Here is a 14,853-nt window from a genome sequence, read left to right as displayed (position 1 = left end):
ACCTCCAAAACATCCTATTAACATCCTTGGCTTAGCTCTAGCAAACTGAGGGCCTTGTCTTCCTTCACTAAGACAATCCAGCTCATGTTTGATCTTCCCCTTTTCCTGCTGCCTTCAACTTTTCCTGCAGTGACTCTAATCTTCTTATGTGACTCAAGTGCAATAGCCTCAGTTTCGCTCCTAGGAGAGTTCAGGTGTGCTTTTATTTAGAACCTTCTTGTCTTTTGGGCCCTCCACAGTATCCATAAGACTCCTCTACCACATTTCAAATGAATCAACTTTCTTCCTGTCATCTTTCTTCATTGTCCAACATACAAATTATTATTATGCAATTTGTGAGTGAAAACTCATTTATAACTGCAGTTCTTGTAAAAGTAGCTGCAGGCACAAGCCAAAACTTCTGAGGTTACAACAGCTTTCACTTTATAGTAACATAAATGTGTCATAAAGGTAAAGGTATCCTCTGTGCAAGCACTGAGTCATGTCCCTTGGGGTGATGCCCTCTAGCGTTTTCATGGCACTCAATACGGGGTGGTTTGCCAGTGCCTTCCCCAGTCATTACCGTTGGTTTCTAATGCCAAATAGATTCCTGCAAGTCCCATCTCTTCAACACTCCAAATTTATCTGAGACCATTCATTTTTATTACTGTATGAACTCATCAGCTTTTATTATAACTATAACCAGGGTTAGCCAGTTTGGCGTAGTGGCTATGAATGCAGACTTCTAATCTGGCGAGCCGGGTTCGATTCTGCACTCCCCCACATCCAGCCAGCTGGGTGACCTCGGGCTTGCCACGGCACTGATTAAGGTGCTCTGACTGAGCAGTGGTATCAGGGCTGTCTCAGCCTCACCCACCTCACAGTGTGTCTGTTGTGGGGAGAGGAAAGGGAAGACAAGTGTAAACCGCTTTGAGACTCCTTCGGGTAGAGAAAAGGGGCATATTTTATTTATTTATTTATTATATTTCTATACCGCCCTCCCCGGAGGCTCAGGACAGTTTACATCAAACATATAAATAATACATGGAACTCTGAAGTTCTTAATATAAGAACTCTTCTTCTTCTAGCCAAACTGTGGCTCTCCAGGTGCCCATGGATTACAATTGCCATGAGCCCCTAGTATAAAAGACGAAGGATGAATACCCTAATCAGTACTGCCAGTTAAGTAGAACTCATTTCCATGTAAGTATAATTACCCTTCAGTTCTTGAACTCCTGGATTTTCCTTTAAGTACTAAATTACTTCCTCAGTGATAATGAGACCTTTTGTTCCACTATTCTACTAAATCAAATCATAAAAGTACTTTCTTCCAGTATATACATTGCAGGTTAAGGATCACAAGAGGAAAAATATAAGCCTGTTAGGGTATATTCAATTTCCCCAAGAAAGTCTTTATTTCCTACTTTTACAGTTCACTCAGAAATGCACTCAGAAACTGTAAAACATGCAGGTTTCATTTTAGGAGCAGTACTAACATCCAATCTAATTTCTTTTGATTACTAGTATTCTTCATCCTATTACATCCTACTGCAACTTTACACTTGCTAGCATTACATCATATATTCAATGGAATGTATCACATCCTTAATGCTTATTTTCCAGTGGAAGAGATCAACAGATTGCTATAATATACTGCACATACCTATATTAAGATTGCTTGTGAAATTATCCTATCATATACCCATTTATAAAAGTGCTATTTATTTCTAAAGCAAATTGTTATATACATGTTGACAAGATGCTAAGGTACTGCTCAAGCTGCATTTTGCCCATAATTTTAAAGCCTAGATAATAAGCCATCCAAATAAGTCTAATTTTAAAATGAAAATGAAGGTTTTTTCTTTCTTTAAATGTAGGTTTCTAGCAATGAGTATAACAGTGAATTCAACACAAGGAACAGGGTTAAATACATTTATTGTTTCACAGATTGCCTCAAACGTAAAAGAACACAAATGCTAGATGTTCAGCTGTGCCAACAGTACATAGTGCTTACAAGTGAGGAAAAACATGATTTGTTACATGAGCAGTTTCTCCAAACATGATTTTATGGTCCTGTAAAATAAGACTTGTAATTTCAAGCTGATCTACAGACGAACACAGATCAGCTCTCTCCACTATAATAAACACCAAAAATAGACAATCAGTGAACTGAATTGTCTATTGTGATGCTTCAGTCATCCAAAGTACATCAGTTCACTGAAGATAGTTTCTAAGCACTACTTAGAAACATGACCTAGCCCCGATAAATAGATTGTGCACGGGAATTTCTGAAAGTCAAATGGTCCATAATGGCAAGTTACACTACATGATCTGTTCAATTTAAACTCACAATTCTAGAGAGTTAGATTACTTTCTTGAATTCATCATACAAAACAAGAACAAAAGCTCCTCCCATGCCCCGAAGAACATTAGACCATGCACCCTTGAAGAAAGCTTTTCCACCTTCATCTCTTGCTATCTTCCTCCAACAGTCAATTGTTCCAGAGTACATGATGTCAGCTGTGGGGAAAATAAACCAAGCTCAGTTCACCTGAAGCATTTTGTTTCAAGAACAACAGGATCACTAGATTAAATTTCTGTGTGAAGAAATATAATTACAGAACTAGTGAAAAAATGTTTGAGCTCATTAACTACAAAGTAGCTACATATGAAGTTAAGGAACCTATGTCATCAGCTATACAATATAACTGAGTGTGTATACTTCCAACGACTTGTTTTAATGTTCCAAAGCCACGAGACAGAGTCCTGCCCATACCTGGAGGCTTTGGAATATTCAAAATGCATGCTCCTCACCTTCCCAGGCAAAGTTGGGGGTGGGGGTACTTAAAGAGAGCATGCTGACACTTCACAGCCTACTATGACAGCCATAGGGCATTTAAAGGGTCGAGCCCTACATTACAGCTGATCAAGACATCCCACAGTACTTTACATTACAGTTGATCGTGATAGCTGCACCAACTTGGGGTAAAAGCAGCAGCTTTTAATCTGGCAAGCCAGGTTTGATTCCCCACTCCTCCATATGCAGCTAGCCGGGTGACCTTGGACTCGACACAGCCCTGTTAGAAGCTGTCTCCCAGAACAGCCTCTCCAAGTGCTCTCAGCCTCACCTACCTCACAGGGTGTCTGTTGTGGTAAGAGGAGAGGAAGGTAATTGTAAGACACTTTGAGACTCTCCTAGTGTCATAGGCATGAATTTTTCCATAAAGCAAACTTACTGCTAAATACCTACAAAAATTTATGAACAGACTAAAAGCTACATATATCTTTTAACCTTTGAATGTCATTTTCCAACTGATTTTATCAAGTTAAGACATTTCAAACTTCCAACAAGAAGAATTTAACTTCCTGTTTCTATAAGGAAAAAAAGCACTGGTTACCTGCTTTGCGCCCTGACTGCATCATCATGCGACGACGCACTGTGTCAAAGGGATAAGAGACCACACCAGCTACTGCAGTTACTGTTTGTGCAATCATCCAGCTCACCACAATATGCGTGTTCTGAGGATCCGGAAGCATACCTAGGATGAAAGAGAACAGATTTGGAAAATAATGGTTGTCAGCTGCTGCTTCGTAACGTAAAAATACCTATCCCTTGCACTTGAATAAGAAGTCATGAAATAATGCACTAGATGTCTACATCTATTGCTTTCCTAAAAATACACCATTTGTTTTAGTTAACCTAATAGTAAATTAAAGCAAGGTAGCTTCACTGGTGATTTGGCATTGAGAAAAACTGATTTTATTTATGTAGTTAGTTGTAGACTGCTTTTGATTCCACACTGGGAAGAATGTGGCTTACATCACTGCTCACCCTTCCTCATCATTACAGCCACCCTTTGAGACAGGTTAGGATGGGTACTCCAAGGTCCCCCCCAGTAAACTTTCATGACTAGAGTGGGGAGTTGAACTTGGACCTCCCAAATCCTAGGCTAAAGCTCTACACTAACATTGGCTCTAATAATGTTATTCTTAGCAACCTAACCCAGAGTGCTGAACACCTACTACCATTTTTTATGACAGAAGTCAACTGCAGGCAAGTCTAAAATACTAATGACTGCTTTACATATTTGTAATCACAAATAATCACTGACATAGAAGTAATACAGCACATGTGAAGTAGTCAATTTTATAGCCTGATCCTATGTATGTTTAAGAAGCAGCTCTCAAGAATTTATGGGTTTTACTTCTAAGTACAGGACTGTAGTCATTATTTTGTTTCTAATGTACACAACAGAGAAGATAATTATATAGTACTTCTATAAGCATCCGAATGCACACGACCTGAACTGATCAAGATAAATTTCCACTTATTTAAGGACCACTTATTTCAACCAATTCTAGTTATCTTGGAAGCCCAGCTTTGGGTACCCCTACCATCTGAGGCTCAACAGGAAGAAACACTAAAAAGGGACTTCTACATTGTGATACCAATAATTTGAAAAACCCAACACTAGATCTGTATGTCTCCCTCTGCTATAGTTTTTTTTGTCATTGTATGAAGATTTTGGTTTTGTTTGTTCTCTCATTGATTAGTTCTCCTGAAAACAGTGGTTTGGTGGTTCAGAGCAATTTTACCCAGTTTCAGCTGGTGTGTCCTGGGTCAGTATGATATAGCCTCAGTGATCCATCCAGACAGTTACATCCAGACAGGAATATTGAAATGCAATGCATTCTACTTGAAGCTACACCTGAAGAATTTTTCAGAAGATGCAACTACTGCAGAAAGCTGTGGCCAGACTGCTGGTTGGGGCCTGCGATTGGGACCAATTACACTGGCTACTGATCCACTCCCATATATTCCTGCCTAGGAATTTACTACTGTCTTATCAAAAAAATTCATTTGATGGGTACACTAACAAGGGCTTTTTCAGTGACAGCTTCATGATTATGATTACAGAATCCCCAAGGAAGTATACTGGGACCCTTCACTTTCAATAATTTATTAATTATATTTCTAGACTTCCCCTATTGCACCTGGCATCTCAGGAGTTGACAACATCTATCTCTATACATGCATAATACAGTTAAAATTATAAAAATGATTAAAATGTTAATGAGGCAATATTAATTACCCTAGCTGTGAGCCTGTTCTTGCTGGCTTGGTCGGTATATTTACACTGGGCCCAGACCACACATGGTTCTGAATGTCAAAACCAAAGAGCCAGTTTGGTGTAGTGGTTAGGATTGCCGGGTTCGATTCTGCACTCCCCCACATGCAGCCAGCTGGGCTTGCCATGGCACTGTTCTGATTGGGCAGTGATATCAGGTCTCTCTCAGCCTCACCCACTTCACAGGGTGTCTGTTGTGGGGAGAGGAAAGGGAAGACGACTGTAAACCACTTTGCACCTCCTTCGGGTAGAGAAAAGCGGCATATAAGAACCAACTCTTCTCCTTCCACTGGGAGCCAAGGTAGCTGCTGCAACAGCAGTCTAATATGGGCCCTCCACAGTATTCTAGTGAGGATCCATCCAACAGTGTTTTGGACCAGCTGTAACCTCTGGATTAGGGTCAATGGTAAACCCACGTAAAGTGAGTTACAGTAATCTAATCTTGAGGTGACTGGTGCATGGATCAATATGGCCAGGTATTCCGGGACTTTAAGAGGCAGCTGAAGCCAGTTTTATTTAGGACTACATTTGCTTAAAGTAGTCCTAAACTGTGGTTTTAAATGTTGTTTTTTTAATACGTAATTTATTAATATTGCAAGCTGCCTTGAACTCCATAAGGAAGAAAGGTGGCTATTATTTTATTTTAAGTAAAAAGTAAATATGCATTTGTTTTGTTTTAAATGATTTACATATAAACACTGTTTTCAACTTTATGGAATGTTAGTCTCCTTGGGACCCTGAACTGAGTGGAAAGGCAACATAAATATTTTTAAATATATACATTTACCTTTTGCTGTGTCATAAATTCCGAAGTAGGCAGCTCTGTAGATGATTATACCTTGGACAGAGACATTGAACCCTTGATATAAACCACGTAGGCCATCAGACCTGAAAATTTTCACCAGACAATTGCCCAAACCGGTGAATTCCCTATCAGCGCCAGCCTTTCCAACATCAGCTGCCAGACGCGTTCTTGCAAAATCCAGTGGGTAGACAAAGCAGAGAGATGTAGCTCCAGCTGCACCTCCAGAAGCCAGATTACCAGCAAAATACCTCCAGAACTGTGTGTGTTTGTCTACTCCTCCCAAGAATACCTGCTTATATTTATCCTTGAAGGCAAAGTTGAGTGCCTGAGTGGGGAAGTATCTGATGACATTGGCAAGGTTTCCACGCCAAAAGGATAATGCTCCTTGCTCTTTTGGAATACGAACTACACAATCAATGATTCCTTTGTACTGTTTATCAGCAGCAATCTGTTTACTTGCATGTTGTACCTGTAAGAAATGAGGTTTTCATGATTACTCTGAAGATGGGGGATATAGATTCCAATAATATTCAGAAGCAGTATTGACTAATTCCATTTTCCAACACAAATGTACATTTTAAAGATTGCATTGCAAAAGTTAAGGAAAACACTTCATCACAAGCAAATGCAAAAGACTGCCTAAATATATCAACTGAAGAATAATTATGCAACTATGTTACTAAAGCCCTTTAAATATCGCTACAACTCTTGCTTCTTTCAACATAAATTCATGTGGGTAGCCATATTGATCTGAAGCAGCAGAACAAACTTTGAGTCTAGCAGCATCTTTAAGCCCAATAAGTTCTGTTTAAGGCATAAGCTCTTGTATGTGTGTACACTTCTTCAGATACAGTGAAACAAGATGTCCTCAATATAGGTGTGTGTGTATGTGTACTTGCCAGAAAGGGCTAGTTACAGTCAAGATGCATAAGTAACTGGGAGATTATACCTGAGATGGGAATAAAGTGGTTGGTAAGGTCTGTGAATAGCAATAATTTATGTCCCTCTCAAACTAGTTGTCAAAATACAAATACATAAGTTAACAAACAGATGTGAGAACTGAGTTTGAGACTAGTGGCACTTCCTACACCAACAAAGTTCAATTTTTGGTATAAGCAAGAACTGAGAAACGTAGCATGTATAAATGCACATTTCTTAGATACACTGAAACAACTTCAAGCATGACATAGTCAGAGAGACTCAGTGTGTGTGTTAGTTGCCAGGAAGGACTAATTAGATTCAAAATGACTGAACAATAAATACAGCTAAGATTCTAATAATGCATTTGTAAAGACTGTGTTTAGCTTTAAGTTGGCATATGCAGATAATAAAAGACTCCATTTTTGTTTTGCTATTTCAGATCAACACGGCTAGCCACCTGAATCTACCAGTAAGTGGTAGTTATGGAATGAGAATGCCTACATTTTTATTGTTTTAAATAAATAAGTAGGAAATGAATAAAATAAACAGAAGATATATTATCTTAGAAGGAAATTTTAATTCTTTTTAGATTAGCCCATTCATTTAGGTTACTTATACTCTATGGCCCCAAGGCACCTTAACACTGCCTGCTGACACCAGAGTAATCAGAATAAAAATAAATGTGTCTGAAGATTATTAATGGATCATATTGTCATATTCCTAGACTTTATATACACTGGAGTAAGCTCCATTTAAACTGGGAAAAGATAAACGGTCTTATCCCTTCTTTCCTTTGAAGGCAGCGTAGCAAGACTGTGAATTGATAGATGCCTCCTATTTTCCCCTGCAGACGCAGGCTTTTAAAGGGCCCTTAAAACCACCACAGAAGAGACCCACTGAAGGAAGGCGGACCCCTCCTCTCCCCAGCAGGCAGGCGGGCAAAGCCACTTTCGCATTGGCCAATGGAGACGCGGCCGAGTCCAACAGCAGGACGGGTGACGTCAATGCCCCGCCCTCTCGACGGGCGGTGCTCGGCCGCACCCCACCAATCCGACTCCAGCGCTCCCGCTCCCAGACAAGCCCTTCTTTTTGAGACTGGCAATTGGCTGCGCGTCTACCGCTGACGAAGATGGCCGCTGCCTCCTTTCTCCCTCTCATACAGTAAAAAGGAGACGTGGTGAGAAGAAAGAACACACAAAGCGCACTCGTGTGTGTGGTGTCACGTGCAGGCAAACGGAATCCCGCTCCGTTCGCTTCCGCTCCCCCCCCCCCACACACAGGCGCCCTAGAACTGACCCGTCCTCACAGCCGTCCCACCGGCGCGCGCAGGGCCCACGTGACCGGCATTTTTTTTTTTAAATGGAGACAGCGCATGAGCATCCTACCGCCCCGTGGTTCTCGCTGCGGGAGATCCGCGCGCCTTCAGGTCCCCAGGCAGGGCGTCTGCGTCACAGCCCCCTCCCTGCTCCGACCCCCGCCGCCCGCGCTTCCCAGGCGCCTACGCGTCTCGCGGCCCGACCTGGAGCAGCAGCTTGACTCGCTCGATAGGCGCCACCGCCGTCTTGCTGATAGCCGCGGCCACGCCGCCCGCCAGGAAGTCCTTGGCGAAGGAGATTGCCTGGTCTGCCATCACAGCGTGGAAGCGGCGAGGAAGAGGCTGTCCTAGCGGCTCCACGCACGCAAAAAGGAAGGCCCGCTTTCGGAGCCGGGGCTAAATGGCCGGTCCGCCAGGCTCCGCCCGCCCATCAGCCGCCATTGGCAGACCAGGCGCCATGAGGCGGGCTCTGCGGGGGAGGGGCGGGCTCGGCAGCCCTCGGCCGCCAGGCCGGTCAGGGGACCCGCCGAAGCGAGAAGGGACCTCGGCGGGGGCAGCGCTGCTGATTGGCGTCTCCCTCGGCGGGCTGCGGGGAGCAGCGTGGCCAGAGGCGCTTCCTTGACACCCGCAGAGTATGCGGACTCCTCCTCTGAGCGTTTAGAGCAGGGAGTCCCAACCAGGAATCCAGTTCTGAAAGGGGCTCCACGGGTCCTCTGAATTGGCAGTATTGGGAGAGGGGGGAGGTCTGGGTTGTCTTCTCAACCCCTACTGAGGCAGAACTGCCATACTAGTCGTAAAGGTGGAGGGAAGGAGCAATAGAAAGGCTAAGGTTGTGATATCTGGTTGTGAGCGGCTGACATAACTTCCAGGGCTCCTCGAACTCTGAACAATTATTTCAGGGGCTCATCCATGTTAGAAACGTTGGAAAAGGATGGTTTTGACTGGGATCTGGCCCTGCACAGCCCAGTGTCAGCCTGAGCCATCAAACTTATTAAAGGTGCAGGAGATCTGTCTACTCAGGCCACAGAAATCTGTCTCCTGATGTGTGGTTTTTGTATTGTGTATTTTGGTCCTCTGGAAAGCAGGTATAGGGCTGTATTTTACATAAATTCATAAACCCAGTTACCTTCTCAGTGAACATACTCAGTTCGATGTCAAGCTGCACCAAAGAAGTGCTCAGAAAAAGAGAGAATTTGGATTTTGTGGAGCTGGTGAGGTTGCTTGACTCCTGGGATAACTTTTGTGGCAGAGTAATCTGCCCAAGTGAGGAAATGTTTGGGAAAGGGAGTGGATTTTTGTAATGTAAGCCAATTACATTATGGTCAGAAAGTGGGATAAAAATGCAACATAATACAGTAGGGGAGAGGTTGTATGTCATTAATACCATACTTGGATAAAAAGCACCCTGCAAGAAGAAATTGAATGCAGGCAGAAACTGGCTTATCTGGAACCACTTTCGTTGACATAGTAGAGATTTTTGTGTGTAATTAGGTAGGGTGTTGTTGTTTTTTTAAATAACTTGGGAGATTAAGAAGTGGTATCTCACTAGCATTTGTTATTAGTGGATCCACTTTACTATCAAATTTTGCTGAAAGTGTAAATCAGGGATCCTCAACCTTTTTGAGCCTGGGGCCACCTTTGCTGCTTTGAGAGGTTAGTAGTGCCAGGGTACTGGCTGGTGCTATGATGCCCATGGCTAAGCATTTGGGAACCCTGAAGCAAATCATCTGACAGACTGTTATAATGTTCTATGTAATTATTTTTTACAACATTCTATGTAAACTGCCCAGAGCCGTATGGAAGGGCGGTATAAAAATCTGAATAAATAATAAATCCCACTGCCAATTAACCCTACCAGGTATTCGTGTTGAACCACAAGCCTGTTACTGTTGTACTGATTAGACTGGGGTCATTGTTGGTCTATGTTCTAAATTTTAATTCAGTAAGAAGTAGCATTAAGCTACATATTTCACCGTAAAGCAAAGATGAGGAAATTGAAAGGAACTTGGGCACTTCTAAGGACCTAGCACCACTCCTGGATTACCAAGCAATTGTGACTCATTGGGGTCAGGCCTCCAGCAATTACTAGGTGACTTGGTACCGTGCAACTTGCATGACTCACTCACTTCTGGCTGCTTGCTAATGTTAACCTACTTCATGATAGAGACGAAACTGCATGTAGAACTGTATGGGCTAGATACTGGGGGGGGGACTTTTCAGAGTAGTCCAGCAGTGCAATAAATTGCCTAAGGAGGTGGTGAGCTCCCCCTCACTGGTGGTCTTCAGTGAGCGGCTGCTTTAGGCTGATCCTGCATTGAGCAGGGGGTTGGACTAGATGGCCTCTTGGTACACTTTCAGTGCTATGATTCTATCAGACTATGATCCAAATACCCACTCTGCCATGGAAGCTGACTGAGTGAAGTTGACTTCAGGCTACTCACATTTTTTAGCCTAGCCTACTCAGCATTGCTGTAGAAGATGAAGTGGAGAGAATGATGTAAGCTATTTTGGGTACCAACCGTGGAGAAATATGAAATATAAATGAAATAAATATAGCTGAAGATGAGGGGCAGAGGTGTGAGAAGGAAGCTGGGAAAGTTGAGAATATGGTTATTGGCAGAAGAGAAAGAGGAAATAGTGTTGAGACACAGACACACACCTGTCTCAAAGAGTAAATGTCAGTAAGATGAAAGGAAGGAAAGACTTTGTGGGGGAAGGGAACCCATTCTTCTCATTTCCCTCTGTGTGAACATGCATTTAAGGACTACACTAGATTTAAAATAGGCAATACTGCCATTAATTTATCAGGGCCCTAATGGAAGTTGAACAGTTCTGCAGGGCCTGCAAAAGGGAGCTCCTCTGCGAGGCATTTGGTTGAGGTCGACCTGAACCAATCACTTCCCATTGGCCCCTGAACTTCCCTCCTATGGAAACCACTGCTGATTCATCCAACCCAGGGGGCTGTTGGTATGCTATAGTTGATTTAATGTTCTCACCATTGTTCTACTATTCTATTATATGTTATATATTTGTTACCAGGAGCCAAGCCCATTGCATTCAGAAATACAAAGGGTGCTAGATTGGGGGGGGGGGGTGGAAGAATTCTGCAGATGGCCTCCCCCCCAGGAACTGGAAAAGCTACAGGCAGCAGTTAGGGTGGCATGTCCCTGGCTGAGGCTGCGGCCAGGTGGCTTAGTCATCTAGGGGTGAGGTGCCCTCCTGGGGAGCTCCAACACCCAGGGACTGGAGGTCCCTGGGCAGGGAACTCACAAGGGCAGCTGTCACGTTTTAGGGATCTGCAACCTCCAAGCCTCAGAGGGAAGTGGAAGGAGGGGGGAGTGGCCAAGGGTGGGGGATGGAAGGCGACTGGCTGGCCGTTGTACAGACAGGCAAGCCAGTTGGAGGGACACTCCTCCTCCATACCCTTACTAGAAATATTAAGTGGAATAGATTGCTGCATTATTATGTATTGTTCCGTTTTATGCAAATCACCCTGAGCCTCGGGGGGGGCAGTATATGAATAAATAAATCACAGCTAAATTGGAGGTTATACTACATGATTTATGGTTTCTTTGTGCAGTTCTTTAGTCCACAAATTACATAGAACTAAATGCTGCATCAAGACATAGGATTGACTGTATCGGTACCTGGACGTGTCAACCTCCATTTCAAGCAGTTCACCAAAGCTGTTACACTGATGACAGCTGTATCCAACTTTGTAGGAAAAAGCTTGCAGACAGCATTGCTCAGGGCACTGCAAAGCTGCTGTGTCAGGGTTGCATTAACAGAATATTTGAGAGTTTTACAGACTCTGACTACATTGCATATCACCAGGCATGTTTCTTTAAATTTATAGTGACATAGGATGTTAACAGAATGTTCTAATCCCTTTTCTATAATCATTAGAGCATTCAGACTAGATACTGCTCCCACCACATAAACCTATTTACTTGGAGGTAGTGCCCTTCTTTGATATGGGGAAAAAGCTCAGGGGGGTTTTTGCTTTAGGAATGTGGTGAGATTTTTCTTTAGCGCACCCTGGGGCAAATTACTCACTACTTCTTTTATCTCCAGAACTCATTTCCAAGAGTGTTTATCTTTGTCTGTGCAACATACATTCCTGAATCAATATATCCTAGCTTGGTGTATAAATCCTCTATAAAATGTGGCAGAGGATATTATTAATCTCTGGTCAAAATACTGTTTACACACCACAGCAACCAAATTTTCAACATCTGTTATAAATCAGGACAGAGCTACAGATGTTGTGGCACTTAGTAATACATGCTGGTATAGTCCTTGCTCACTCATCTTCCAAATCCTACCCCCCCCCCCTCTCAGTAGTGTTAGGAGGGCGGACTTCTAATCTGGAGAGCTGGGTTTGATTCTGCACTCACCCACATGCAACCAGCTGGGTGACAGCACTGATAAAGCTGTTCTGAGCAATAATATCAGGGCTCTCTCAGCCTCACCCACCTCACAGGGTGTCTGTTGTGGGGAGAGGAAAGGGAAGGCGACTGTAAGTCACTTTGAGACTCCTTTGAGTAGAGAAAGGTGGCATTTAAGAGCCAACTCTTCTTCTCGTTACCCATGCTGATCCCTCTCCACTCCCCCTCCCCCATACCCCTTACCCTTCAATAGCAGTGGTCTCTCTGCTTCCTTTGATTCCTTCCCTCCCACTTAGCTTTTCTTCCCCATTTCAGCTGTCACTTTCCTTCCAGTCACTTAGCCCCCTGCACCTTATCCTCATTTCAGTTTAAATCCTCCTCTTCTCCATGTGAGTAGATGAAACAATGGTTGGCAAACTAAAATGCCATTCTTCTCCCCACTCTCAGACACTGTTTTGCAGCTTTTCAGGGCTCATCTCCCCTCAGTGTTGTGGATTATTCTGCATCTCCCTTACCAATACATAGTGCCACTGGGTATATTTTTGCCAGACGCCCTAGGGCCAAAGTTCAAATTAGATTTGATTTCCATAGCTGAAAAGGAAAGGAAATAGTTACAGTGTAATACATCTCTGTTGAAAGAAACCTTTGCCCCAATTGTTGCATTAAAAATGAAGGAACTGTGAATGCCTTATATTTATAGCTTCAAGACTTCATTTAGTCTGCCAAACATAGCTGCGTAAAACTGTAACCCTGCTGACAGAGCTGACCAGATGTTTTCCAAAGACCCCAAGTAGCCCCCCCCCTCTCCATTGTGCAAGCTGAGAGGAGCAAGAGTTCTGCCAAAGACTGTCCAGGCAAAACTGCTGGGGGTCAAACCACAGATCAAAGGAGACCCTTCACTCACATGTAAAAAAGTAGCCATCCAGCCATTTTAAAGTAGAGGTTATTGTGTGAGGGATAAATGCTAGAATTAATTATGATCATTTCTATATACTTCTTCATAGGACCAAGTCGAGATTTTTTTGTAAAGCAAATAATTAATGTAAGCAACAAGTCACTACCTAAGTAGAATGCTGTCAAAGAGATGGGTGTTCTGGATTTTTTAAAAATATTTTTAAATCCCACATGCTCAGTTTTAAAATCTCCTGAGAAGCCTATGAATGACCTGCATACATATCACTTCTACATACTGGAAGGGAGAAACCTCGTTATGATATATGAGCTGTAGACCAATCACAACACCTTCTCACATACTATCCACAGATGTGCCTTCCACAGCAACATTTTCTGCCTTACCTCTGGGGCCTATAGATCAGTTTCTGTATTCACTCTTCTATCAGTATGCCTCTTTTTTTTTTCCTTTTATAAAAAGAGGATTTTTTTTTAGCCAAGATCTGTCTGGAAAAAATCTCAAAAAAAGTGATAGTCCATGGAGAACAGTCCTGAATCAGGGTATAGGCAAATAAACCTGGAAATAGGATAGTTGGGGAAAGGCAGAAAGAAATGGCTCAGAGACTGAATATGTCTGCAGCCCTTTTGTCTGCTGCTGAGATAAGGATGCTGGGTAAGGAAATTCTCTACTGCTGTTCATTTAAAGGATGAAGTGAAATGTTGCAATTCTTCTTGACCTTGTGAGGCATGGATGAAAATAAAGTTTTATCATTCAGGTGACCTAAAGACTATTCAAATCCTTGCAATCTCTATAGAATTTTGGCAGTGCACAGGCTCACTAATGTTATGGAAATGGCTCCACATGTTTCTTAGTGTCTGAGAACACCCTGTTAGAATATTAATATGTTTAAGCTTAAATAAGACACATTCACTGCAATATTGAATTTTAAGCATCAGCTTCAAAACTCAAGTATACAAAGAATTCCAGCAAGCACAGGGTGGCTTGCGAGGAGCAGACTTAATTTTTACATTGAACCATATGATGGAGTGAGAATTTGTGCTTGGTTTTCTGATGAACACAAGCGTTTTAATCCCATTATCTTTAGGGATTGTTCCTTTTAAGCCACTTGGGACCCATTTTTCAAATCAGGGACAAAAAAGAAGCTTCCCAAAGTCTAGCATTTAGATCACTGTAAAAAATTAAAAAAAAATTTTTTTTTAGTGATTTGATCAAGTTTTTCCATTCAAACTGTATACCATTTTTTACTGCAAGGAATAAATAGAAGACTGTCCTAGATATTCAATAGATTCTTTCCTTCCCTTTTCAATATGGAGACAATATGAGTAAGAATTTGCATATCTGCAATCTTGGCAGATGTCACAAGTTCTTAAAAATGCATGCTTTTGGTTTCTCTGTTCACTTTT

At 42.5% G+C, this 14,853-nt stretch overlaps 1 protein-coding gene across 1 annotated transcript; it reads right to left on the bottom strand.

The window, feature by feature from the left end:
- Positions 1 to 1,897: 1,897 nt before the first annotated feature.
- Positions 1,898 to 8,570, bottom strand: SLC25A6 (solute carrier family 25 member 6). The gene is made up of 4 exons (XM_077343359.1): positions 8,354 to 8,570; positions 5,896 to 6,382; positions 3,378 to 3,518; positions 1,898 to 2,499 (listed from the first exon to the last, which is right to left on the bottom strand). The coding sequence occupies exons 1-4, from the start codon at positions 8,462 to 8,464 to the stop codon at positions 2,342 to 2,344; spliced, it is 897 nt and encodes a 298-aa protein (XP_077199474.1). The 5' UTR covers positions 8,465 to 8,570; the 3' UTR covers positions 1,898 to 2,341.
- Between the last annotated feature and the right edge of the window lie 6,283 nt (positions 8,571 to 14,853).

This window comes from Paroedura picta, chromosome 6 (genome assembly GCF_049243985.1).
Source record: "Paroedura picta isolate Pp20150507F chromosome 6, Ppicta_v3.0, whole genome shotgun sequence".
NCBI classification, from domain to species: domain Eukaryota; kingdom Metazoa; phylum Chordata; class Lepidosauria; order Squamata; family Gekkonidae; genus Paroedura; species Paroedura picta.
Note: the sequence above shows the minus strand (reverse complement) of the source record. Positions and strands in the feature narration are given on the sequence as shown.